This window comes from Labrus mixtus, chromosome 24, assembly GCF_963584025.1.
Source record: "Labrus mixtus chromosome 24, fLabMix1.1, whole genome shotgun sequence".
In the NCBI taxonomy this organism is placed as follows: Eukaryota; Metazoa; Chordata; class Actinopteri; order Labriformes; family Labridae; genus Labrus; species Labrus mixtus.
Genome location: NC_083635.1, coordinates 10,350,130 through 10,374,334, shown reverse-complemented (window position 1 = coordinate 10,374,334; position 24,205 = coordinate 10,350,130). Strand labels below are relative to the sequence as shown.

Here is a 24,205-nt window from a genome sequence, read left to right as displayed (position 1 = left end):
ATCCTCTCTCCATCACGCACCTTTCTCCGCAAAGCTGATGATCTCGGAGCTCTCCTCCAGCACGTCGTTGCTCATCGGGTGTCCGTCCAGGTTGGGGATCTCCACCCTCCCGTCCTCGCGCAGCTTCCCGGCGTGCAGCTTCCTCAGCGCCGTCACCATGGCCGCCTTCGACACCGGGTGCGTGATGTTGGGCCTCTCCCGCATCTGCAGCCTGCTCAGGATGTGCCTCTTCACCGCCTCCAGGAAGTCCACGTTCAGCCGGCCCGACTCGGGGTCCTCCGGCTGAGCCACGCCGCAGGACGCGCAGGTATTCTGGGACGCCGTTTGCGCCTCCGCCTCGGTCCCGGGCGCAGCGGTGCAGCGGATGGAGAGGACGCAAGCCACGAAGAGTGCTAGTCTGAGAAGACAGCTACTCATTTTCTGTTTGAGGAGGAGTAGAATCACTTTTTCCCTCTTTTGTCAGAGTTAAAATCATAAAAAAAAAGAATTAAGAACAGGCAGAAAAATCCTCTCAGCGCCGAGCTGTCTCCATGCGTAACGGCGCTCCGCTCACTTCTGACGCACTTGGATGCCGCTCGGTGCACTTTGTTTCCATTCACTCTGCGATGTGTGCAGGAAATCTTTTTATTACATCGTTATTTGGATGTCTTTTGTCTTTGTCAACAGCCTGTCAAAAACGGGAAGCAGAGTCCTCGTTTAGTCCCGGGTTCAGGGACTCTTTGCGTCGGAGTTTGGATCAGCCTCACACAAAAAGCATCACCTCTGTGAGCAGAAGAAGAAGAAAACGTGTCATGGTTTCATTAATCAGCATCAGCCCAGCTGGAAATCTCCGTTTAACATATTCCACAAACGAAGAAGAGTTGGATCCAGATCCCACCTGCACATGTTTAAAGTTCAATCCATCATCTGTTTGGTCCGCGCGCACACAGAGCTCATCATCTCGCTCACTTTTCTTCACTTCTCTAAATGTGTTTCTCTCGTTGTTGCTCGTGACTCCCGATGTGCTGCTGCCGGAGTGCCGATGCGCAATTCAGAAGAAGCTGCCGAGCAAGAGGAGGAGAGGGAGGAGTGCCAGTGAGCGCACCGAGGAGCGTTTCCATTCTGGCGTCTGAGACTCGGGAGCTGCCACACACCGAAAACTTTTTATATACAGGGGGGGTCAGATCAGGGGGGCGGGGCCAATGAGGAGAGAGAAGCAGGGAGGGGGGGCGGTGTCGGTGTTACTCCCTGAGGAGAAATCTCTGAATTATTCCTGAAGGGATTCACGTCGCGCTGCATGATGAAGCTGTCTCACTGAGTCCCAACATTTAACTTTTTTTTTGTCTATATAATACTGTAGATTGTGTTTGTGTCGATGCAGAAACGAAGTCTTAGATGATTATTTCTACTTGTGCACTTTATGGGAACGTTTCAAAGTGATCATGTTTCATTTTTCAACCGTAGATGATCTTTGTTCTCCGTGAAATCTAAACACATGGTGATAACGAATTTATATTCAAACTTTAAAGAAGTAGTAATTAAGTTAAAAAAAAACGAAATACCTGTTAAATGTGCATAAAATGAAGGATGTTTGGTGGACACTCTGAAGAACCACGTGTTTGCAGGATCTGTATTAAACGTTTATTCAGAGGTTTTCAGGATGCATGTTGGAGTAGTTGTTGTTAAATGTGTCATCAACCCACACCAAAAACTCCTTCTGAATACACATCATGACACATCGTGACAAAAATAAAGATCCTGAAACCAAACTTAGGTCAGAGGATGTGGGTGCTAGAGTAACTCATCCTGAGAGCTTACAGCAGAGGCGCTGCTTATCAACAGGCAGGCTACAGCTCAGGGCCCCAGCAGTCAGCGTTGGGACAATGGCAGACATATTGGTGATAAATGCAGGTTGTACGGCCCCCCAAATATGTCCTGCCTGGGGCCCCAACAGACTCTAGAATCAACACTGCAAAACTTTAAGAAGAGACTCGTTCTCAAACCTCACATCAAGTTCAGCGTATAAATCAAGACAGAGTCAAACTGTAGGGGATCATATTCAACCGACATTGATTTGTTTTAACCTCTTAGAGAATCACTGAAGACGTCTCAGCGTGTTTGTGGTGTTAAAGAGTCACTTTTCTCATTAGATTGTATTTGTTGTGTCTTATAAAAGTGAGAAAAACAGAAGATGTGATGTAACGTGAATCTGTTCAGCTGTAGTACGATCCAGTCTGTGCTCAGAAGAAGGTTTTTCAAAAGGATAAAACAGAATCAGAGCTTTGTTCAGTGTTTTTAATGATTGATTTCATTCACTGTAAGATTTCAGCTACAAATAAACCTCAAAGAGACGCCCACATATGCAAACAGCCCGAGCCTCTGCAGTCAAATTCAGCCTGATCCTCAACAGCTCATCGAGTGTGTGTGTGTGTCCACTTCGAGCCCACATGGCAGGACGTCCGGACAACTACATTTGTTAGTAAAAACTCCAAACCAAATCAGCTCCACGCAGCACGAGCAGTAGGAGCAGCTGAGGTGACCTCTGACCTCTCAGCTGCTGATTAACATAAAGAAAAACAACCTGAAGAGTAGAGACATGTCAGCTGTGTTTCACTCCTCACACGACCCTGTTAGGTTTTGATTTAAATCAGTCTTATTCAACTTATTCCGACTTATTCTTCTGTCTAAATATGATCAATCTGAATCCTTAAAAAATCCAAATATAGCGATTAATATCGGGCTAAATTTGAGGGGAACTTTGCTCAAAGACAAAACTATAAAGATTCTCTAATAAGACATTTGATTAGAAACTCTGAGATGTTGAAATGTTTGTGGTTTCACGTCATTTCTGCTCTGTGTTGCAGAAACAGAGAACCAGCAGTGATCTACTCTGCAACGTGCAATGTGATCAAACAGCGCCATCTATGTTCCAAATACTGGAACTACATGCAGGACCTTCCCTGTTGGACAGTCAGGCAGTTTTCTATTTAATAAAGAATTAAAAGTTCAAGGAATACCAATTAAATTGTTTATTATTAGCAGTGTAGCTTATTTGTTTATTTTATGCATATATATATACTAATATAATAATAAATATATATATATATATATTATAATAAAATAATACACGCCTGATATGTAAGGTATGTTCACAATATTAATATGTTACTCTCTAGAAAATATGCTGGCGTTTAAATTATTATTATTATTTTTTTTTTTAAAGATAACGGGGAATACAAGGAATTCCGTGACATCACATCCTGTTAATGCTATCTGCCTCGTCCTCAGATAAGGAAAAAACAAGAGGTATCACTCTGTATGTTTTTCCCGGTTGCGTGTCCGTCCCTAAGCTTCACTGAATTTAAAAACTGGGTGATGGGCCTCATTTCGCCAAACAAGGTTACATTTTATCAAAGCCTATGGATAAAATTAATTAGTCTGGTGAGAGTGCGTTCGTATTTGTTTTCAACGGGTGATATTTGTGGCTTAATTTTAGGCAACTGCGAAATCTGTCGCCTTGGTAACGGCTACGCTAGCACCGCCAGCTAGCTGTTCCTCGCCATTTTTTTTTTTGGACACGGAGTCGCTCCTCCTCTCTTCATAGACAATCTTTGTAGGGTCCGTGTACAAGGTGGGGCAGAGAATCTCCTGGTCAACTTGTAAAAGTTGAGTGTGTGTCCGTGTATGGCGGATTTCTCAGCGAACTACAGGAAAACACGTTAGCAGGTGAGTCGTGTTACTTTTTCTGTGTAGTTTAACACATATAAACTCTTTCCTTTAAAGTTTTTTTAAGCGCTGTTCACTGGAGAAGAAATAAAGCGTTATCTTTCACTGTCTCGGTAGCTAGCTATCACTGTGCTAAGCGACACGCCTAAGAGCCAATGACAGGCGACATAGGGGAGTGCGCTTCATGCTTTTGACCAATCAGAGACGGTTTAGAGGCAGAAGGCGGGAACCGGGAAGAGCTGAAGTGGCTGTTTAGTGTTTGGTAAAAAGTGGTTTTCAGCTGTCAGCTGGTTAATACAGAGAGGAAGCTGCGTGTTGACAGGATGAAATATAGTTCCTCTTTCAGCACAAACAGGCAGGTTGATCATTTATAAGTTATTTTACAGCTGAGTTTAACCTAAAATCCCCTCTTATTTCCATCCGTCCTGACTCTGAGCCGACTTACTGTAACTCTTCTTCTGTTGTTCTGCCCTCATGTTCGTGACCCTGCAGGCTTCAGCCCGCATAACATTCAACCCGTAAAGGTCACAGACAAGAGGGGGTTTTTCCACGTATACTTCACAGCAGAGTATTTACAGTATCTCTCTATCAGCAGGCCCTCCATCTGAACACTTTAACACTGCTGCTGCTGGATCACACACACCTGAGACCTGTGGACAAGCTAAATGACACACCTGAGAGTCACGTCTTCCTGAAGGATAATCATCTGCTGATCTTTTTAAATGCCATAACTCTTAACTTCCTATCACTAATACCTGTCTGTGAGGTATTTCCAGACTCAGCATGTGGATGGAAAGACAGTTCAGCATCAGTATCGGCTCATCAGCAGATGTTTATTTTCATGCTGGCGTTTAGTACTGATTCAGAGAAGAGTTTTTTAATTGGGCAGATGATGAAGTCACCTGTTGGACGAACTCTGACTTGTTTTCATTGTCAAACCTGAGAGAAAGTGAAAGAAACACAGTTATGTTTGTGTTTTATATGCGTGTTTGTATTCAAATCCCGTTTCTTTCCTCCTCTGCCAGCTCCTGCTCGTCTCTTCGGGTTGTTTCTCGTCTCGGCTGGAGCTGTGAGCGGCTGGACTGAGGCGCACCAGAATCATGGCTTCGGGCAAGAACAAGAACCAGACGTCTCTGGCTCTCCATAAGGTGATCATGGTGGGCAGCGGAGGAGTGGGGAAGTCCGCCCTCACCCTGCAGTTCATGTACGACGAGGTGAGTCAGCAGAACTACATTTCCCATAAACCCTTTCTGTGTCCTGGTGCTCAACAATTTATCCGTCGCAGTTTGTGGAGGACTACGAGCCCACCAAGGCCGACAGCTACAGGAAGAAGGTGGTGCTGGACGGCGAGGACGTTCAGATCGACATCCTGGACACGGCGGGTCAGGAGGACTACGCCGCCATCAGAGACAACTACTTCAGGAGCGGAGAGGGCTTCCTGCTCGTCTTCTCCATCACAGAGCACGAGTCCTTCACCGCCACCTCTGAGTTCAGGTGAGCGGACAGTCTATTCCACTTCTACTTGTGTTAAAACTAAATGAGCAAAAGGCAACAAAAGCAGGTCATGGCGGCAGAAAGAGTTTTTTTAATAGAGCTCATAAACGTCACTTCTGATCCGGTTTGTCATAAAATGAGAATCTGTCCTCATAAAACGGTGTTTAAAGTCCATGAAGGTTTAGAAATCTGTACGCTGACAACATCCAGCTGTGGACCTGCAGGATGATTTATTTAAAACTACAGAGAGGGACAATCTGGGATTTAAAAAATGCTTAACCTTTCAACGAAACTCTTTAGTTCCTGCGGTTTGTTTCCTGCCCATTTACGGTAAAATGTCCTTCTGACCCTCATAAGAAATATTAAACTCGCTGTATATCTTTGTCATGAGGGTTACAGAGCAGTCACAGTACGTGTGTGTGTGTGTGTCAGGGAGCAGATCCTGCGGGTGAAGGAGGAGGAGGCCATCCCTCTCCTCCTGGTGGGGAACAAGTTGGACCTGGAGGAGCGGCGGCAGGTTTCTGCAGACGAGGCCACGGCGAAGGCGGGCGAGTGGGGGGTTCAGTACGTGGAGACCTCGGCCAAGACGAGAGCCAACGTGGACAAGGTAACAAATGACCAGCTCAGTGTGACGGGGAAGACGGCTGAACACAGAATAAACCACAAGAATAGTTCATTAACCCTTTGTTCTCTCTGAGCTGTAACATCAGCTGCCTTAAATATATTTATGTTAGAGTTCCTTTTAAAGGCGGAGTCAGTAGAAATGTTTGTAAACATTCAAACTAGGCTCCTCCTCCTGGGCTCATCTCCCCCAGAAGCCCCGCCCACTTACTGCAGGATGTAGTGTGTACATTTACTGCTTGTAGTTACACTGCATGCTAGCACAAGCTAACCGCCGGTGTTTGTCACCTTCCTGTCCAACAGGAAGTAGATCAACTCCACGTCCACGGGTAAAAGACAACACAAGGTTCACCCTCGTTTTAGAACGAGCTTTATCCGCTTGGTGTTTCTCCTCACTCTGATTATATTTTCTCTTCTTCGCTGCTACGTCCACGTCCGTCATATTCACCGGTTTGAATCTCGTCCAATCACTGAATTGTTTAGGAGAAGTCTGTATTTTATTTTGAAGGAACAAGCTGCTGACTCTGTCTTCACTTTAGGAGAAGTCTGTATTTTATTTTGAAGGAACAAGCTGCTATCTCTGTCTTCACTTTAGGAGAAGTCTGTATTTTATTTTGAAGGAGGAAGATGCTCACTCTGTCTTTACTTTAGGAGAAGTCTGTATTTTATTTTGAAGGAACAAGCTGCTGACTCTGTCTTCACTTTAGGAGAAGTCTGTATTTTATTTTGAAGGAACAAGCTGCTATCTCTGTCTTCACTTTAGTAGAAGTCTGTATTTTATTTTGAAGGAACAAGCTGCTATCTCTGTCTTCACTTTAGGAGAAGTCTGTATTTTATTTTGAAGGAACAAGCTGCTATCTCTGTCTTCACTTTAGGAGAAGTCTGTATTTTATTTTGAAGGAACAAGCTGCTAACTGTCTCTACTTTAGGAGAAGTCTGTATTTTATTTTGAAGGAACAAGCTGCTCACTGTCTTTACTTTAGGAGAAGTCTGTATTTTATTTTGAAGGAGGAAGCTGCTGACTCTGTCTTCACTTTAGGAGAAGTCTGTATTTTATTTTGAAGGAGGAAGCTGCTGACTCTGTCTTTACTTTAGGAGAAGTCTAATTTATTTTGAAGGAACAAGCTGCTATCTCTGTCTTCACTTTAGGAGAAGTCTGTATTTTATTTTGAAGGAGGAAGATGCTCACTCTGTCTTTACTTTAGGAGAAGTCTGTATTTTATTTTGAAGGAGGAAGCTGCTGACTCTGTCTTCACTTTAGGAGAAGTCTGTATTTTATTTTGAAGGAGGACTTCACTGAAGTATGAATAAAAACATCTGCATGAGCCACATTAATGATCAAAGATAGTTTCTCTTTTTTATTTTCTTCAGACTCGGCTACTTGAGGAAAAGAAGACAAGCTAACTATTTCTCTCTCTCGTGTCTCTCAGGTGTTTTTCGATCTCATGCGCGAGGTCCGCAAGAAGAAAATGGCGGAGAGCAAAGACAAGAACGGACCGAGCGGCAAGAAGAAGAAAAAGCGTTGCTGCATACTTTAACCCCTCGAGGTCACAGCCGAGGTGACAAAGTGCCAAAACCAAAAATAAAATCTAAAAGGCAGTCAGATGGACTGATCCAAACAGGCAGCAGCCTCACACCTGCCCCTCCCCCCACCACACCTGTCCGCCTGACCGCCTGACTGCTGCACCGTTTCTCTGCATCAACACTCACTCCATCAGCCGATGAGGGAAACACCCGGGCATTTTGTTTTTACAACCAAACTATTGTACAAAATCTGCATGATGAGAATCTGGTTCCTCCCTGTGTTTGAGAAAAATCTCACTTCTGTTTATCGTTTGATTTTAAAATGTCAGGAAACCCCCGGTGTGCGTCCTGATTCTTCTCCCTCTTTATGTACGGATCAGGTCCACTCTCTCCTGCAGATGTTGACCCAGCTGCAGGGATTTACTCCTGAGCGTCCAACAGCGGCGACCTCACACTTCACCCAGAGGTGTTGGACGAGGCTCGGGTCAGAAAGTGGACCGTGGTGTCCGTGTACTTCCTGTAGCGTCCTCCTCGTTTCTCTTTCTACCTGATTTATTTGACAATCTTGGATTTTGCCTGTAATGTCAGAAATTCTCACTCCAGATGTTACAGCGTCACGTCTGGTCTCTCTGGAGAGTCTCATGTATCTTCACACATTCCTGATTCATGGTCTTTCCCTTCCACACACTCCTTTAGTAAGAAAGCTCTACCCTCACGTTTATAATCAAGGTGAATAAAAGGGACTCTATTTACGTCATGTGGTCTTCATGTCCTGTTTGTTTATGACGTGTGGAGTGAATGGACCAAAATAAAAGGAAAGAACCCTTCATCCCCGAGGCTTTGTTTGATGGCTCCCCTGTCTTTTTATTTCTTTATCATTAAATGACTCGTGGTGGTTTGCGCCTCAGAGCGAGGAGGCTCCTGGTTTGAATCCCCGTCTGTCAGGAGTCTCTCTGTGTGGAGTTTGCATGTTCTCCCCGTGCATGTGTGGGTTCTCTCCAGCTTCCTCCCACAGTCCAAAGACATGCTCGTTAGGTTAACTGCTGACTCTAAATTGTCTGTAGGTGTGAATGTGTGTGGCTGGTTGTCTGTCTCTACATGTCAGCTCTGTGATTGGCTGGTGAACAGTCCAGGGTGTAACCCCGCCTCTTGCCCAATCACAGCTGGGATCAGCCCCATCGCACTGCGACCCCGAGGGGAAAATGTATAGGACTGTGCAGACTAGATTTCACTGTTATATAATTAGATGTGAAGGTGGCTGTAGTTTGTAGTTTGGCCACTAGATGGCAGTAATGAAGTTAAATCTGTAATTTAACACAGAATAAGAAACCTTTGTTGTCACTTTTCTTTCCTTAGGTTTAAGATTTCTTTTTAGTTTTGTACATTTTTACATTTTCTTTAAAAGAGTGAATGTTTCTTTATTCTAAGAAAGCAGACTCACTCACTTTTTGAAGACTCCACAAGGTTAATATATCTGAACGTGTTTCAGAGAAACTCTCTGATGTATAAAAGCTTTGTTTTAACTCGCTCTTGTTTCAGATCATGTTTGATACCTTACATATATTTCAGCTGTAGTTTCCTACCTTTGACCTCCTGACCTCAGAGGGACGTTTGTGAGCAGCAGCTGATCTCAGGTCCTGATCCTGTAAATCCTGTGTTTGTTTTGATCTCTTATCAAACGATCTCGATGATTCAGACTCTTCTGAAAGTCTGAGTCCGGTCGAACTCGTCGGACCAGCAGCAGCTTCTTCTTCCTCTCTATTTCTCCGTTCTCTCCTGCTGTCTGTGTTTCCCTCAAGCTTCAAGTTGTTTAGTTTCTCTTTGAACCTTTCTGTTCTCACTCTTCCTCCTTTCACTCGTCTTTGACTCTTTCTTTTAGTATTTGTTGCTTCACTTTTACATTTTAAATCCATTCCAGTCCCTCGGCCTGTTTGTTCAGACCTCCTGACCCTCATCTCGGACCTCCAGTCCTGATCCTCATCTCAGACCTCCTGACCCTCATCCCTGACCTCCTGACCCTAATCTCGGACCTCCAGTCCTGATCCTCATCTCAGACCTCCTGACCCTCATCCCTGACCTCCTGACCCTAATCTCGGACCTCCAGACCTGACCCTCATCTCAGACCTCCTGACCCTCATCTCTGACCTCCTGACCCTAATTTCGGACCTCCAGTCCTGATCCTCATCTCAGACCTCCTGACCCTCATCTCTGACCTCCTGACCCTAATCTCGGACCTCCAGTCCTGACCCTCATCTCAGACCTCCTGACCCTCATCTCTGACCTCCTGACCCTAATCTCGGACCTCCAGTCCTGACCCTCATCTCGGACCTCCTGACCCTCATCTCAGACCTCCTGACCTTAATCTCAGACCTCCAGTCCTGATCCTCATCTCAGACCTCCTGGCCCTCATCTCAGACCTCCTGACCCTCATCTCTGACCTCCAGTCCTGACCCTCATCTCTGACCTCCTGACCCTCATCTCAGACCTCCTGACCCTCATCTCTGAACTCCTTACCCTCATCTCTGACCTCCAGTCCTGACCCTCATCTCAGACCTCCTGACCCTCATCTCTGACCTCCTGACCCTAATCTCGGACCTCCAGTCCTGACCCTCATCTCGGACCTCCTGACCCTCATCTCAGACCTCCTGACCTTAATCTCAGACCTCCAGTCCTGATCCTCATCTCAGACCTCCTGGCCCTCATCTCAGACCTCCTGACCCTCATCTCTGACCTCCAGTCCTGACCCTCATCTCTGACCTCCTGACCCTCATCTCAGACCTCCTGACCCTCATCTCTGAACTCCTTACCCTCATCTCGGACCTCCTTATCCTCATCTCTGTCCTCCAGTCCTGACCCTCATCTCTGTCCTCCAGTCCTGACCCTCATCTCGGACCTCCTGACCCTCATCTCAGACCTCCTGACCCTCATCTGACCTCCTAATCCTCATCTCTTCATCGTCTCTGGGTGCAGCTCTAGATGACCTCATGTTCTGTGTTTTCAGGTCCTCCTCCTCAGGAGGTCCTCTCTGCAGGGATCTGATCCCTGCAGAGAGGACTTCCTGTTCCCCACAGTCGTCCAGCGGACGTGTACATCTGTCTCGTACAAACCCAGATATCAGCAGAGCTTGTCCTAATTGGCTAACAGCGCAGAGTGAGCCCAACCTGTAAGCCTCTTACAGTAATGCACCTGCTGCTGAGCCGACACCCCGGCACGGCACAGAGCGGAACACAGCGACAAACAGCTCCATTACATGACCTCTTCAGCCGGCGTGCAGCTCTGAGGAGATGACTCTGTGATTCTTCACCCTCCTCCGATCTTTGAGAGATGCTCAGCGGGGATCTGGTGGCCGTGTGGGAGGTGGCGCTCAGCGAGGACGTGTACATGATCGAGTTCGCTCATGGGACCACTACGGGAAAACGAATCGTCCACGTCAACGGGAAGGTGAGTCCACGACTCTGCCTCGTGTTTTTATAATCTGATGACGACTTTAGTCTTTGTTGAACATCACAGGATGATGCCTGGAGAAACAAAGGGGACCCTCAGAGTCCTGAAACCTAGACCACAGCCGAGTGTGGACCAGACCAGACTCAGTTCAGGAATAAGAAGCTCCACTTACATTAAAGGGTTAATATGTTTCACACTTAATATATAAAAATAAATTCATTAAATATAAATCAAGTATATCCTCTGAAAATAACTCAAGTCAGTAAGTCATGACTGTCTACAATGGGTGTAACACCCGAGTCCCACTGTCTGTGATGTTTTCAGAGTTTTCAGAGTCCTATCTTCACTTTGTTTACATCGCCCGGACGGCCGGCTGACTCCTCCCCTCGTGTATAAAAGTTGTTTAATTGAGGGACTAGAGAAAAGAAGAATAACATACTGTACTCACTGCTTAACTGTGTTTCTAGATCACGCTCATTTCAGGTAAATTTACATGCAGTGTGAAGATACGAGCATAATAAAGATCACTAGCATTAGCATTTTGGTTTCATGCCGGTGCTCAAGGGCGACATCTGCTGGATCAAAAAATCACATATAAAGGCTTTAAAGTTTACAGATAAATACAGAACACATACACTCCTTCTTGAACAGAGTCTGTGAGGAGAACAAGAAAACAAAATCAATCAGGCCGAACCAGGCACGAAGATTTAAAGTAAAGTTTATATCAAGCTTTCATGACGTTTCTCTCTGGTGTTTGGTGAGAAGGTGATCACAGTGGAGCCTTATCAGCCAGCTGCAGTTTCTCTCAGTTTAGCGTAGATGACGTAATCTACTGTACAGATTAAACAAACAGGCTGCACCTCGTTAATCCACAACCTGTGGAGATGATGACAGGCAGATTTTTTATCTCTTTAGGGACAGCAAGGCTAGCAGTTTCCCCCTGCCTCCAGTCTTTATGCTAAGCTAAGCTAATGGCAAATATGACATCAGTCCTCTCATGTGACTCCTCCAGTCAGAGCTGAGAGTTTGTGATGTTTCTTTTAAGAGTTCAGCTCATCACACCTCAGCTTTAGTCATGTTTTTCATAATGTGACAGAAGTTTACAGAGTATTTTTGTTTATCTTTTAACTTTAAAAAATCTTTTTCAAGTGTGACATCTTTTCCCCCGCGGCATCACAGATCCCCCTGCAGGCACAGAAGCTGCTTCATCTTTCAGGATTTGTGAGCCTTCAGGGTATTTTCTCTGAAAGCTTGAGGTTGGTGTTCACATGCAAAGACTCTTTAAACATGTTCCTGACAGTTTAGTCACTCGTTTGTTTTCAGTTCAAGGTTTTAGAGGAAGTAAAATGCCTTATTACTAAATGAAACTACCTAGTGTCAGTGTAACATTTCAAAGTTCTTCTTACATTTACATTCTCAGTACTTGAGTCCATTTGTTTGCTAATACTTCAGCACTTTAACTGGAGTAAGGCAGCAGTAGAACTTTTTCCACAGCTGATCGATCGTTCAGACTGGTGAATGGATGAATAAATCAGTGCAGCTGTTTGTTTCCATGTGGTGACAGCATGCGACTGGTTTCCTCAACAGGAAGTCGTCAGGAAGGACTGGATGTTTAAGCTGGTCGGACAGGAAACCTTCACCGTGGGAAGCTCCAACACCAAAGCCACCATCTTCATCGAGGCCATCAGCGGCTTCACCTACGAGTACACACTGGAGATCGACGGCAAGAGTCTGCAGAAGTTCACCGACAACAGATCCAAGATCAGCAAGACCTGGGAGCTCAATGTGGACGGAGAGGACTGCCGAGTCGTCCTGGGTGAGACTTGTTTACCTGCTGCAGGTTTAGTCTGTGTTTACAGGTTTGTTGTTTTGTATCTGCAGCACGGTCTGTGTTTACAGGTTTGTTGTTTATCTGCAGCACGGTCTGTGTTTACAGGTTTGTTGTTTTGTATCTGCAGCACGGTCTGTGTTTACAGGTTTGTTGTGTAGCTGCAGCACGGTCTGTGTTTACAGGTTTGTTGTGTATTGTTGTGTAGCTGCAGCACGGTCTGTGTTTACAGGTTTGTTGTTTTGTATCTGCAGCACGGTCTGTGTTTACAGGTTTGTTGTGTATTGTTGTGTAGCTGCAGCACGGTCTGTGTTTACAGGTTTGTTGTGTATCTGCAGCACGGTCTGTGTTTACAGGTTTGTTGTGTAGCTGCAGCACGGTCTGTGTTTACAGGTTTGTTGTGTATTGTTGTGTAGCTGCAGCACGGTCTGTGTTTACAGGTTTGTTGTGTATTGTTGTGTAGCTGCAGCACGGTCTGTGTTTACAGGTTTGTTGTGTATCTGCAGCACGGTCTGTGTTTACAGGTTTGTTGTGTATTGTTGTGTATCTGCAGCACGGTCTGTGTTTACAGGTTTGTTGTGTATTGTTGTGTAGCTGCAGCACGGTCTGTGTTTACAGGTTTGTTGTGTATTGTTGTGTAGCTGCAGCACGGTCTGTGTTTACAGGTTTGTTGTGTATTGTTGTGTATCTGCAGCACAGTCTGTGTTTACAGGTTTGTTGTGTATTGTTGTGTAGCTGCAGCATGATCAGTGATTACATGAATGAAGGCAGGCGACCCACTGAAGCTTAATCTGCTCAGGTTGAGAATGCAGAAGTTATTTTAGGAGCCTGCTGCCACTCTAAACCTCTGTGCAGGCTTTAAACACTACAGATGTAAATAAGCATGTCATTAGAGACATGCAGGTTCAGTTGTTGTGTAATTAAATCTGTAAAATGTTGCATAACATTCTTCCTGTATTTCTATCAGAAAAGGACACCATGGATGTTTGGTGCAACGGGCAGAAAATGGACACAAAGGTGAGAATCACGCCTTCACTGTAGTCCCTGCTCAAATGTGATTTAGGACTTAAGTTCTCATGATGGAGGCTCCAAACCTGACTTAAATGTTTTCATATTCATAGTGTTTATTGTTTTATTTCTCAGAGTAAACACAGATTTAAGAAGTCATGAATCTGTTCAGTCGTAGCGGAAATCATCAAATCTCTGAGACTTAAAGAGGCTCCATGTTTTTCCTCCTAATTGACTCGACTTGATGACCCACAGGGAGAGTTTGTGGACGACGGCACAGAGACGCACTTCATGATGGGGGAACACGAGTGCTGCATCAAGGCGGCGAGCAGTGGGAAGAAGAGGAGCGGCATTGTGCACTATTTACTGCTGGACGGGGAGAAAGTTCCAGCTGCGACACAATGACAACAGCAGCAGAGACTGAACTTTCAAAGACACTCTGACTATCAGGTATCTGCATGTCAGGTACTGCAGAGGTACAGGATCAGGACTTCCTCTTGTAGACGTTATTACACGTGCAGATATGTTCATGAATACATCATAAATAAACCCTGAGCATCTGTCTGCTGCTTCTTTTCTCTGTCAGCTCCCGAGGAACAACAGAAAGAGAACATGTGGGGATTTTTCTGCGTAGGGATTTCTTTGCGCAGCCTCTACGCAACAACTGGCTTCGTGAATGTAGCTGAGTCAAGCACGAGCGGTTTACCCCGAGAAACACCGGAATAAGGTTTACAAAATAAAAGCATCGATTCACGTTTGAATTTTATCAGGATGTTTTTTTTTATTTTTTTTATTTGTACATTTTATTTCATTCAAACAAACAATAAAGTTAAGAAAAACAAACAAACATAAAATCTCAAATTTTGAATGAAAAGGAGCAGAAAGAAGACAAATCTTATAATATCTTTCCCTCTTTCACAAAACATTAATTAAAACAAAACAAAAACAATTCAAGTTAAATGAAATTGGCTGCAGGCAAACACAGCCACTGGCAGCCCCATTGTAGGTCCTCCTTAACAATTCATTATACACCTTACAAAGCATATCACAATACATTTTTGTTACAGCATCATGAAACAAAACAGTATCTCACTGACATATTTCCACATATTTATTCAACCAGCTGGCTTTAATTTGTCTTTTAAATATCATGTTTGATTTTGATTCTTTAGTTTCTCTGTTGAGATTGTTCCATAAACCGATTCCTTTCACAGTAAAACAACATTCATTCAATTCGGTTCTGAATCTGGGTTTATTAAAGATCTCTGTTCCTTTTGAATTATAACGGCTTTCCCTTTTTTCAAATCTGTTTTGGATGTTTTTTGGCAATGTTTTCTGATTAGCTTTAAAAAGTTTATATCAACTGATACTTAAGTTCACCTCTCATATTCAGTTTATCTGTTTTAATAACTTCATTGCAATGATCAAATGTCAGACAGTTTTACTTAAAATGCATTTTATAAATCTTTCTAAACATCATATCAAAGCTTTTATTCTGGTATCAAACATCCATACTGAAATGTTTTTGTGCAATTTAGACAGTGTGCAGGAGATTGCCTGCAATTTCTGGTGTTTGTTTCTTTTTTTTTTAAGGTTTATTTTTGGCAATTATTTAGAAACAAGACTGGAGATAGAGACAGCAATCAGGGAAAGAGAGAGTGACGACATGCAGGAGAGGAGACCAGACAGCCCACAGATCGGATTCTAATCCAGGCCGCCTGCCTTTAGGACTCTAGCTTTTGTACATGGGGTGTGCGTACTAACCGCTAGGCTACCGGCACTTCCAATTTCTAGTGATTTTTAAAACAAGAAATACCCAGATATTGGGTGCATTGGGCTTGTTTTTTTGTGCCGTGGTATCCAAACATCGTTAGGTTATTGCTGTATCAAAGTTTCAATTCTGGTTTTGTGAAATCCGTACAAAAAAAGTTGCAGATGTTTTTGTGCAATTTCAGACAGTGTGCAAGAGATTGCCTGCATTTTTTTTTGTTATTAAAAACAAGAAATAACCAGATTTACCAGAGTGTCTGGGATTTATATTTTTGTTGCCATGGTATCCAAACAGGTATCAACATTGTTAGATGTTTTTCCATATGAGTCGTATTGAAGTCACAAATAAAAATAAAAACCCTGGAGTGTAAACATGTAAAAGTAAAAATAAAAATAAATTAAATAAAAAAATAAATAAATTAAAAATAATAACAAAATAATAAATTAAAAAAACCTGGAGTGTAAACATGTAAAAAATAAATAAAAATAAAAATAAAGAAATAAATAAAAAACCCTGGAGTGTAAACATGTAAAAAGAAAAATCTCACTGGTACGTCATATAACATGAAACATAGGGCTTTTATTCTGAAGTGACAACCGGAAGTCACCAGTTCGGTCACCGACACTTGACACCTCGGGGAGGAAACACATTGAAGGTAATGACGTCCCCGGTCGGGATACTGTGGCTCCACTGTACCCGGGATGGACCTCACAGCACGGGAAGGGGGAACGGCTGAGTGACTGCGCGCCGCGTGCGGGACCTACTTGTAAAAGTGTCGCTTAGCAACAGCCGGTTCGATTTCGGAGGCGCACGAGCTCCGCTGGGCTCGCGCAGGTTTTTGTTTTTACCGGGGACGTTAATTTGCGCAGCTGGTCCCGGAGAGGAGACAAAACAACGGACGGACGGGAACAGGCATCCTAACTCCCCCCGAAGAGGACAGTTAGTCAGGCTGCTACTTACTTTATATTTTAAACATGGCTGCTTCACGTCTCTCTGGGGCTCTGACACCCCGCTAAGCCGGTTTGTGAAGCCGACTTTAACGCCTCATAAACGGTCAGTTTTCCCAGCTTCCCCCCTCGGCTGGGAAGCTACAGCTAGTTAGCTTTAGCCGGCTAGCCTAGCCGCCAAACAACAAGGCCGTTTTATCTTCTTTTATGACTCTAAGTGACTCTGAAAGCTGCTTTAAATTCAACTAAATAAGAAGAAGAGTGTTTTTTAATCTTAAACGGGCGTGTGAGGAGGATATGGGGAAGCAGTGCTCTGCCTGCCGCACATCTGTCACCGCTCCGGGATTGGGAACCGGGACGCCCCGGGGAACAGCTGCTTTCAGCGGCCAGTAGCAGCAGACTGACCGCCCCCCCCCCCCTGCAGAAAACAGCGCTGGAGTATCACTTTCATTGACATTTCCAGGGATGTAGAGGGTGAAAACTGCCTCCTTTGACTGTTTAAAGTCCACCCACTCAGTGATTTATTTTAATGATATACCCGCTGTGTTAATTTCCTCCTGATAAAGATGGAAATGGTGATCTGAGGCTCCCCCGAGCGCCTGGAGGTCACAGCTTTCACCTTCCTCACCTCTACTCCTCTGCAGAGAAGCGTCTTCATTTCTCGGATCCCCCCCGGAGGAGTTGTCGCCGTGATGAACTACCAGCAGCACCTGGCCAACTCGGCCGCCATCCGCTCCGAGATCCAGAGGTTCGAGTCCGTCCACCCCAACATCTACTCCATCTACGAGCTGCTGGAGCGGGTGGAGGAGCCGCTGCTGCAGAACCAGATCCGGGAGCATGTCATCGCGATTGAAGGTAGGACAATGAGGAGGGAAACTCCTGCACACTGTCTGAATTGCACACATGCATTGACTATATTCTGTATTTGTGCAGAAGTAGACAGCGTGCAGCAGTTTACCTGCAATGTTTGAGTGACCCACCAAATCCGAGGCCTTTAAACGGTTTCTTAAATGTGTCAGACTCCTTGTTGATGTTCTGGGTTTGCTTGTGATGAATGTGGACACTTGGTTTCACTCTCCTGGTGGTTGAAAAGGTCGAAAAGAAGAATGAAATCTGCGTGGAGGGACCTTCATTTCTCTCAGTTCTAAAAGTCACTGTGAGATAAAAACAGATTTTGCTTGGCGGGTATTCTGACCCTGAGATGGATCGCCATGATGGAGTGAACAGAACTTTTGATATGTTCTGATTCAAGCAGTGGATCCAGTTTAATGCATTTCATTCCTCTTGATGCAGCTTTTAACTTTCTGATTCTGAAGTCGGCCCATCTAGCGTCCTTTATTTCAACATTTTCACACACATGTCGTTACCTTTCATCGAAAAGAAACCTGCTCTGAACACTTGTGATGTCATAATTAAGATATGTAAGAGACTCTGTCAGAGTTGCTGGTTTGATTCCTGGTTGCATGAAGACATTTTAGGAAGCTGACAGGAGTTACACACGTGGTGATAATAACTCTCAGATACTGAATACTGAGCAGCTGAATGTTTCTGTGATTATCATCAAAATATGAAACATGTTCGGACGTTTGTAACAAATGAAGGAGTTTCATTTTTGAAGTGGTTTCAGCGTGATGTGTTTTATTGGATATGATTTGACATGCTGAATGTTGGGAGGAAGTTGGCGCGGATGTCTTTGATATATTTTGGACATGTTGAGGACCGTATCCTTTAACAGCCAGATAATAACATAATTAACATCGATGTTTTAAACCGCTTACTGAGGCTGAGTTTGAGATGACTTCAGCAGTGCTGGCCACGTTTGATTTTCACTGGAGGTTTGCCGGCTGACATCTTCCTCCAGATGTTGTAAACATGATGCAGTATGCAGACTCGTTTATCAGGGAACTCTGATGTTTTGAAGCGTCTTCTCTTCCTGTTTGCAGACCAAACCTGACGCTGCTGTGTTTATGTGACGCCTGACTTTGTTTAGGAACATCTGTAGACACATGTGTACATCCCGACCTGCGCTGTGATGTGCACATGTGTCAGGTCGGCCAGCGTAGTCCTGTCGACATTGATGCATACTCTAACAGGATTTTTGACTTTACCACACGGACAGTGTGTGTGTGAAGGATGGTTAGGTTAAAAGAGAACGAGTGCAGCCTAAATGTTCAGACGTGTCTACACCCCTTGGACGGTGAATCAGGTCTGCCTGCCCAGAGAGAGACTTGTTGAGTATTTCTGAGGCTTAAAAATGGATCTAAGCACAAAAGAAGAATTTAAACAGAATCAAAGCCGACATGAGGACCAGTCGAGGTGTCATCGTGTGTGAATGTGCACAGCTGTCGGAGCAGTGACTCGCTGCTACTTTGCTCATTTCCCCTGAAATCAGAGGCACACGGTGACTCACTCAGCCGGCTGTCATGCTGGAAATAACCCAGAACAGCAGCAACAGCAGCCGCACTGTCATCCTCTGTCTCTGCCCTCAGCGCACATCTGGACGTGTCGCTCACCCTCCTGTCATGTTATACAAGCCGTCAGCTGTAGAGGCCACCGTCCCCGCCGTGTGTTTGTGTTGTTGTTATGTAAGAGACGGTTGTCGATTCTTCTCCAAGACAGACTCCGAGTTATGATCCCTCCTTATTAATCAGGAGACGGTCGGCCTAGTTACAGCGCCGTGACTCACATCTCGACACACATTCTCCAGCGACGCGGGGCTCATTTGCATGTGAGGTGTGTGTGTGTGTGTGTGTGTGAGGACGGATGGATGTCCTGCCAGCCAGGTGACACTGACCCATTTTCTGTAGCTGTGGATGCATGAACAGAAAAAGGAGAAACGGCTTCTCTGATGTGAACATCGCTCACTTCATTCTCTCACAGCAGGAGAAGAATCCTCGTTCTGTTCTTTTTTTTTTTAACAAACAGGTTTCCCCCCCGAGGGTTTTACAGACTGAAAGGCAGTGAATCAGAGATAATTAACACCAGAGAGGAACTACACCAGTCGAGACTTTTTGTGTTAACAAGGAGTCAAAGTTTGTCTCTGATTATATCACGTCTCACGACAGGATCATATCATGACGAATAAATCAGCCTGCAGGTTCCTTTGAGCTGTGAAACATCAAGACAGACCTGTGATCAAAGAGTCAGCATGTTCTCATAAACCAAATAACAATAAAGACTGAAACACAGGAAGACATGAAAATGTACTCTGAGGACGTTTGACCACAGAATCATTTAAACACAACTCACAAATATTCAGTCTTCAAGATGCAACACAATGCTCTCAGAGCAACACCTGGTTCACACAGCTCGTTCTCCGGGAAACTTTACGGCCGCTTGGAGCGACTTTCACCGTTCACCTCGGCTCGTCTTGACGACCTGTTAGCTGAATGAAGTAAGATCCCATAATGAACACACTGAATTACTCCAGGATGATGCTGATTGGTAGGAAGTCTGAATCAATTCTTCATCAGTGCGTCTGCAAAGCGGGTTTGCAAAGCATGTCTGCAACTTCTGGTGCAGGGTCAGGAAAATCTGAAAGAAGCAGTTTTCTCCCTCTAGTTAACAAGTTCCAGCAAGTCTAAAATTAAGCTTAAGGTGTGGCTGGGTTTTAATTTCAGAAACAAATCTTGTTTTTCTTTTGCTGCAAAAAAACTACTTTCACGCCCCTGATTGATTATGATGATGTTTTATATATGCATGCATCTTCTCAGTGCCTAAACTCTCTGGATACTCTGGATAAAACACTCAAATGAGATTCTTAATCTCAACGAGGTTCTCCTGGTTAAATAAATGTAAATAAAAAAATAAAATATGCATCTTTGCAGAGACTCTGTGTGAATCCTGTGTATAAAAGAGAACTTTACCTTTGTCTGACCACAGCAGAAAGAGTCATTGCTGTAATTACAGTAGGATTTATTTAAAAAGTAGAACTCTGAGATCCTGAAGATGAAAACTGTCCAAAGGCAGAACACCCCCGACACCATCGACTTTCTGTCACAGCGTCTGAGCTGCAGAGCTGCAAACTGCTGCTTTGGTATCTTTTAATCTCACTTTAAACCACTGGTTCTCAATCTTTCTCTGTCATGACCCCCCCCCCCCCCCCCCCCCTTTGGAGGAAGAACATTTTTCACTTCATGTTATCAAGACGCAGCAAAAACCAAGAGAGAGCAGAATCACGTCAGACATTGCACTGATGCATTCAGAGATTCAGTCATCTCTCTCGCTCTCTCCTCTCTCGCTCTCTCTTTCTCTCCATCTCTCTCCCTCTCTCTCTCTCTCTCTCTCTGTCTCTCTGGTCACCTGCTGAGCATGTGAGGGGGACAGAGTGAGAGAGATCCATCACCTTCTACCTGTAGATCTTAAATTCAGATGATATGGGTTGCTGCCTTATAACTATTTGTTAATCAGGAATATTTTCTCACCGACTTGTTGATCGATCTGAAACAGAAACTCAGGGACTTGATTCCTGATGAGAATAAGGTGCTTTATGTGTTAAAGAAAGAGGGCAGACAGCTTTCAAAGGAAAAGTATCTCAAGATGTTCAATCTGTCTCTGCATCATTTCAGTCTCTGAAGAGCTGGTGTAACCCACACAGCAGCAGGTTGAACAGAATAATCTGGAGTCTGTTGTGAGGAGAAAGTAGATCTGAGTAGATTTTCATAGAGTCCAGCACGCCTCCTTTAATCTGTGCAGCCTGTTTATCAGAGCTCCACTAACACAGACTTCTCTTTTTCCTCTGCAGCCTTTGTCTGGGCTGCTTTTGTCTTATTCCTGCAGCCTGCAGTCAGTGAACGCACCGTGTGACCCAGTTAGCCTGTGTGTGTGTGTGTGTGTGTGTGTGTTTGTTCAGCCTGCAGCCTGTGTGTATCCGCTCTCATTTGTCACTTTGTGCCCACATTACGCTCAGGCTCATGTTTCAGCCGGTTCTGCAGACTCGGTCCCTCCCTCCCTCTCTCGTTCAGAGGCCATGTGGGTTTAAAGCTGGCGCTGAGACTCACTGGGTGTGTGGTTCAAATCCCACTGAGACCACCTGTAGCTGCTTCCAGGAAGTGAACTCTGACCAGGGTTTACCTGTTGGTGTACCTGTTGAGTTAGTCACCTGCTGCTCTTTGTTTACACTCTCTCTCTTTGTTCCTCCGTCTCTGCGTTTCTCTCAGACTTTTATAAAAGTTGTCTTTTGTGCGTGCGTGCATGCGCGCACAGGGAGGTATTATTTGTATAGACTTGTTGTTGAACGCCGTGGCGTGCACTTCCCTTTATTCTGCAGGAATATCAGAACAAAGTGAAAGTGTCAGACTGCAGCTGGAGGCGGATCGCCCGCCATGGAGTCGTTACGTAACCGTGCCGGTTGATTGGCGTCCGCTAATAACCACAAAAATCGTAATAACAGTCACAGCGATGCTTTGAAACTGGCTTTAGCTCTTATGTAACCGCAGCTGATGCACGCCGCTCTGTCTTCAGAATACACTCTGAGATCTCTGCACCTTTTGTCCATAAACCCCCCCTCTCCGACTCACCCCCCTGCCCACGCTGACTGCACCAGGTTAAAGCAAACACACATCTTGTTCTATTTTTTTTTTTTTAAACTCACAATGATTAGTTTTCCTGCAGGCGTTCTTTCATTAGGCCTAATGTACGAGGTGAAGCATGAGTCATCATCAGGATGCAGTGAGCGCGCTCAGTAAGAGGCAGCATCACACGCTCTCAATGTGCCCGAGCATCAGGGTGTTTTACAGGATTCGCAACATGTAAACACACTGATCATGATCCACAATATGACCCACATGTGAAGCTTAGTGTGGGCTCTGAACCCTGATTATTTGAGCTGAAATGTTTTGAGGATGCAGCGGAGCACGAGGGCGATCCTGCTGCTGACTGTTGTTTTAACTGTGAGAATTAAACGTAGATCATACGTGACCTAAATATCTGCACTGAGACTTTTAGTTTCTCTACAGAATCCTGCACGATGCACACGAACGCATCACCAAGAAGAGAAAAAGAAAACAGAAAAACAGAGTAAAGAGTCCTGCAGGTCTGGATCCTCGGGTCACATCCAGGTCAGGTGTCACCCACGGTTACCAGCTGATGGGAAACCAGTTTGAGTCTGGGATCCTACTGGAATTATCAGCTCTTCCTGCTCCCTTTAATCTGCCTCCGCTGGGTTACATGGATCTGTGCAGAGACCAGTTACTGTCGGATTAGTGGGGAGACCTGCAGAGAATCTGGTCTGACTTTCAGTCTCTGTTGTGGAGGTTTATGAAAATAGAGTCGCTGCTTTAGGATGTAAACTGAAGAGACATTTAAAGGAACCTGTTTCATGTAACTGGTGAGAGACTGTATCTGCAGATGATGGTTAAAGCCCTTTAAAAATACAAATGTCCCGTTTGCCCTGAAATGTTCATTGTCCTGGTAACGCTCCGATAACGAGATGTGAGTGTCCCTGAACCGGTCCTGATGGTCATTAAAACCCAGAGGATGCGGTCGCGGGACAGGCTCATCGATCGGTCTGCAGAGGAAGCAGCCGGGGGAATATTGATGCAGGAGAAATGTCCGAGATGTGAGGTGTGTCGGAGTGGGATTAATGCACATTAACGTCCTAAATCCCACCTGACATGAGGAGGGTCTGAAACCCTCCTGCATGTTGACTCGTCTGCTTCAGAGACTCGTTGTTTTTTGTTTTTTTTACAAATGATAAGATCATCTAATCTTTTATTCTTGAGATGAGCATCGGCTCTGACAAAGGGGGGCTGCACGATTAGGGAACATGATGCATCGCCGTCTTCAACTTCAAGGGGAAAAAATCTCGTCATTTTAATCACAATCTGGGATGGAAAGGTTTCTGATCGCACACTTTCAGAGCCTGCAGCCTTTGTATGTCTCTGAGCCAAAACAAAGCAGAAATCTGTGACAGACATTTATGCAGATCAGTCAATAGGTCGTCTCCATGGAGAGGAAACTTGAGCTGCATCTTTACATTCAGACTGCACCCATACATCGTGCACAAACCTGTTGATGTTAGAGACTAATATCTGGATTAGTAATTATTTAAAGATATCCGTCACTAGTGGATAAACACTCAGAGCTTTCAGACTCATGTCACGGCCTAAAGAACGATCAGCTGAGAGCGTCATTAACGAGGAAATCTCCTGCTCCTGAACATGGAGAGTTAAATGATATACATTTTTTATATTAACCAAATGCTGCTTTATGTGTATCCTGCATGGTTTATGTATTTTCTCCTGTGTCTGCTTCATAACTGTCATGATATTTCTATTTGTAGCTTTTAGGGATGTTTGAATTTGTTTTTTTAGGGAGCCTTTTATAAAATCTGGCCAGGGACAACAGATGAAAAGTAGCCCTTTGGCTAACTCTGGCATGTTTACTGAAATGTTTATTAATATGCAATGTCCCTGTAAAATAAAATAAAATGAAAAATGTTGATGCAGGCAGCAGAGATTTCCTCAAACTCTGACTGTACATGGACTAAAGTTTGAGGACTAACTGTCGGTGGTCTCAGCTGATGAACCTGTGAACATGAAGCGCTGCAGGCGGCTCCCATTAGAGACAAACACATGACTGCACTTGAATGCAGCACGAGCCGTACGTCTGTCCTGAGATGTTTCCATCCGTCTCTGTCTTTGTTCCTCGTCGTTCTCTGAGGACACGGCGGACAAAAGAGACGTGGGTGATGTAACCGAGTCGTGAAGGAGATAAAACTCAACCGGTTCGTGTGGAGAGGTTAACTGTTTTTTGATGTCAGGATTTCTCTGAACAAATACTTTCTTCTATTGGACGCCCCCTCGCTTTGCCAGATGAGAGACCAGTGATCAGGTCAACCCAACCAACAGGTGTTAGACTGAC

The 24,205-nt window shown here is 44.7% G+C and overlaps 5 protein-coding genes across 6 annotated transcripts in view; 4 read left to right on the top strand and 1 right to left on the bottom strand.

Moving 5' to 3' along the window:
- Window positions 1-1,119, bottom strand: part of LOC132959485 (inhibin beta B chain-like) — a 7,148-nt gene extending 6,029 nt beyond the window's left edge. The window contains exon 1 of the mRNA XM_061032518.1: window positions 21-1,119. Within this exon, the coding sequence (XP_060888501.1) occupies window positions 21-417 (397 nt within the window). The 5' untranslated portion in view covers window positions 418-1,119. The remainder of the gene's footprint in view (window positions 1-20) is intronic.
- The window catches only part of LOC132959360 (pro-opiomelanocortin-like), a 343,108-nt gene that overhangs the window by 149,119 nt on the left and 169,784 nt on the right, over window positions 1-24,205 (top strand). The window lies entirely within an intron of this gene.
- LOC132959361 (ras-related protein ralB-B-like) lies at window positions 3,549-8,173 on the top strand. Its single transcript, XM_061032293.1, has 5 exons — window positions 3,549-3,705; window positions 4,731-4,919; window positions 4,991-5,199; window positions 5,632-5,806; window positions 7,251-8,173. Exons 2-5 carry the CDS (start codon window positions 4,806-4,808, stop codon window positions 7,356-7,358), a joined length of 606 nt encoding a protein of 201 aa, XP_060888276.1. The 5' UTR covers window positions 3,549-3,705; window positions 4,731-4,805; the 3' UTR covers window positions 7,359-8,173.
- faimb (Fas apoptotic inhibitory molecule b) lies at window positions 10,403-15,014 on the top strand. Its single transcript, XM_061033055.1, has 5 exons — window positions 10,403-10,785; window positions 12,376-12,604; window positions 13,584-13,633; window positions 13,880-14,074; window positions 14,211-15,014. The coding sequence occupies exons 1-4, from the start codon at window positions 10,669-10,671 to the stop codon at window positions 14,027-14,029; spliced, it is 546 nt and encodes a 181-aa protein (XP_060889038.1). The 5' UTR covers window positions 10,403-10,668; the 3' UTR covers window positions 14,030-14,074; window positions 14,211-15,014.
- agap1 (ArfGAP with GTPase domain, ankyrin repeat and PH domain 1) overlaps window positions 16,041-24,205 on the top strand; it is a 110,521-nt gene continuing 102,356 nt past the window's right edge. The window contains exon 1 of one of the 2 annotated variants that reach the window (XM_061032264.1): window positions 16,041-17,197. In XM_061032264.1, coding sequence (XP_060888247.1) covers window positions 17,035-17,197 — 163 coding nt within the window. In that variant the 5' untranslated portion in view covers window positions 16,041-17,034. The remainder of the gene's footprint in view (window positions 17,198-24,205) is intronic. The other variant, XM_061032265.1, reaches the window with a different exon arrangement.

Coding starts and splice junctions, on each gene's coding strand:
- LOC132959361 (XM_061032293.1), top strand. CDS start 4,806: ATGGCTTCGGGCAAGAACAAGAACCAGACGTCTCTGGCTCTCCATAAG. Junction 4,920..4,990: donor TGCAGTTCATGTACGACGAG/GTGAGTCAGCAG, acceptor TATCCGTCGCAG/TTTGTGGAGGACTACGAGCC. Junction 5,807..7,250: donor CGAGAGCCAACGTGGACAAG/GTAACAAATGAC, acceptor CGTGTCTCTCAG/GTGTTTTTCGATCTCATGCG.
- faimb (XM_061033055.1), top strand. CDS start 10,669: ATGCTCAGCGGGGATCTGGTGGCCGTGTGGGAGGTGGCGCTCAGCGAG. Junction 10,786..12,375: donor TCGTCCACGTCAACGGGAAG/GTGAGTCCACGA, acceptor TTTCCTCAACAG/GAAGTCGTCAGGAAGGACTG. Junction 13,634..13,879: donor GGCAGAAAATGGACACAAAG/GTGAGAATCACG, acceptor GATGACCCACAG/GGAGAGTTTGTGGACGACGG.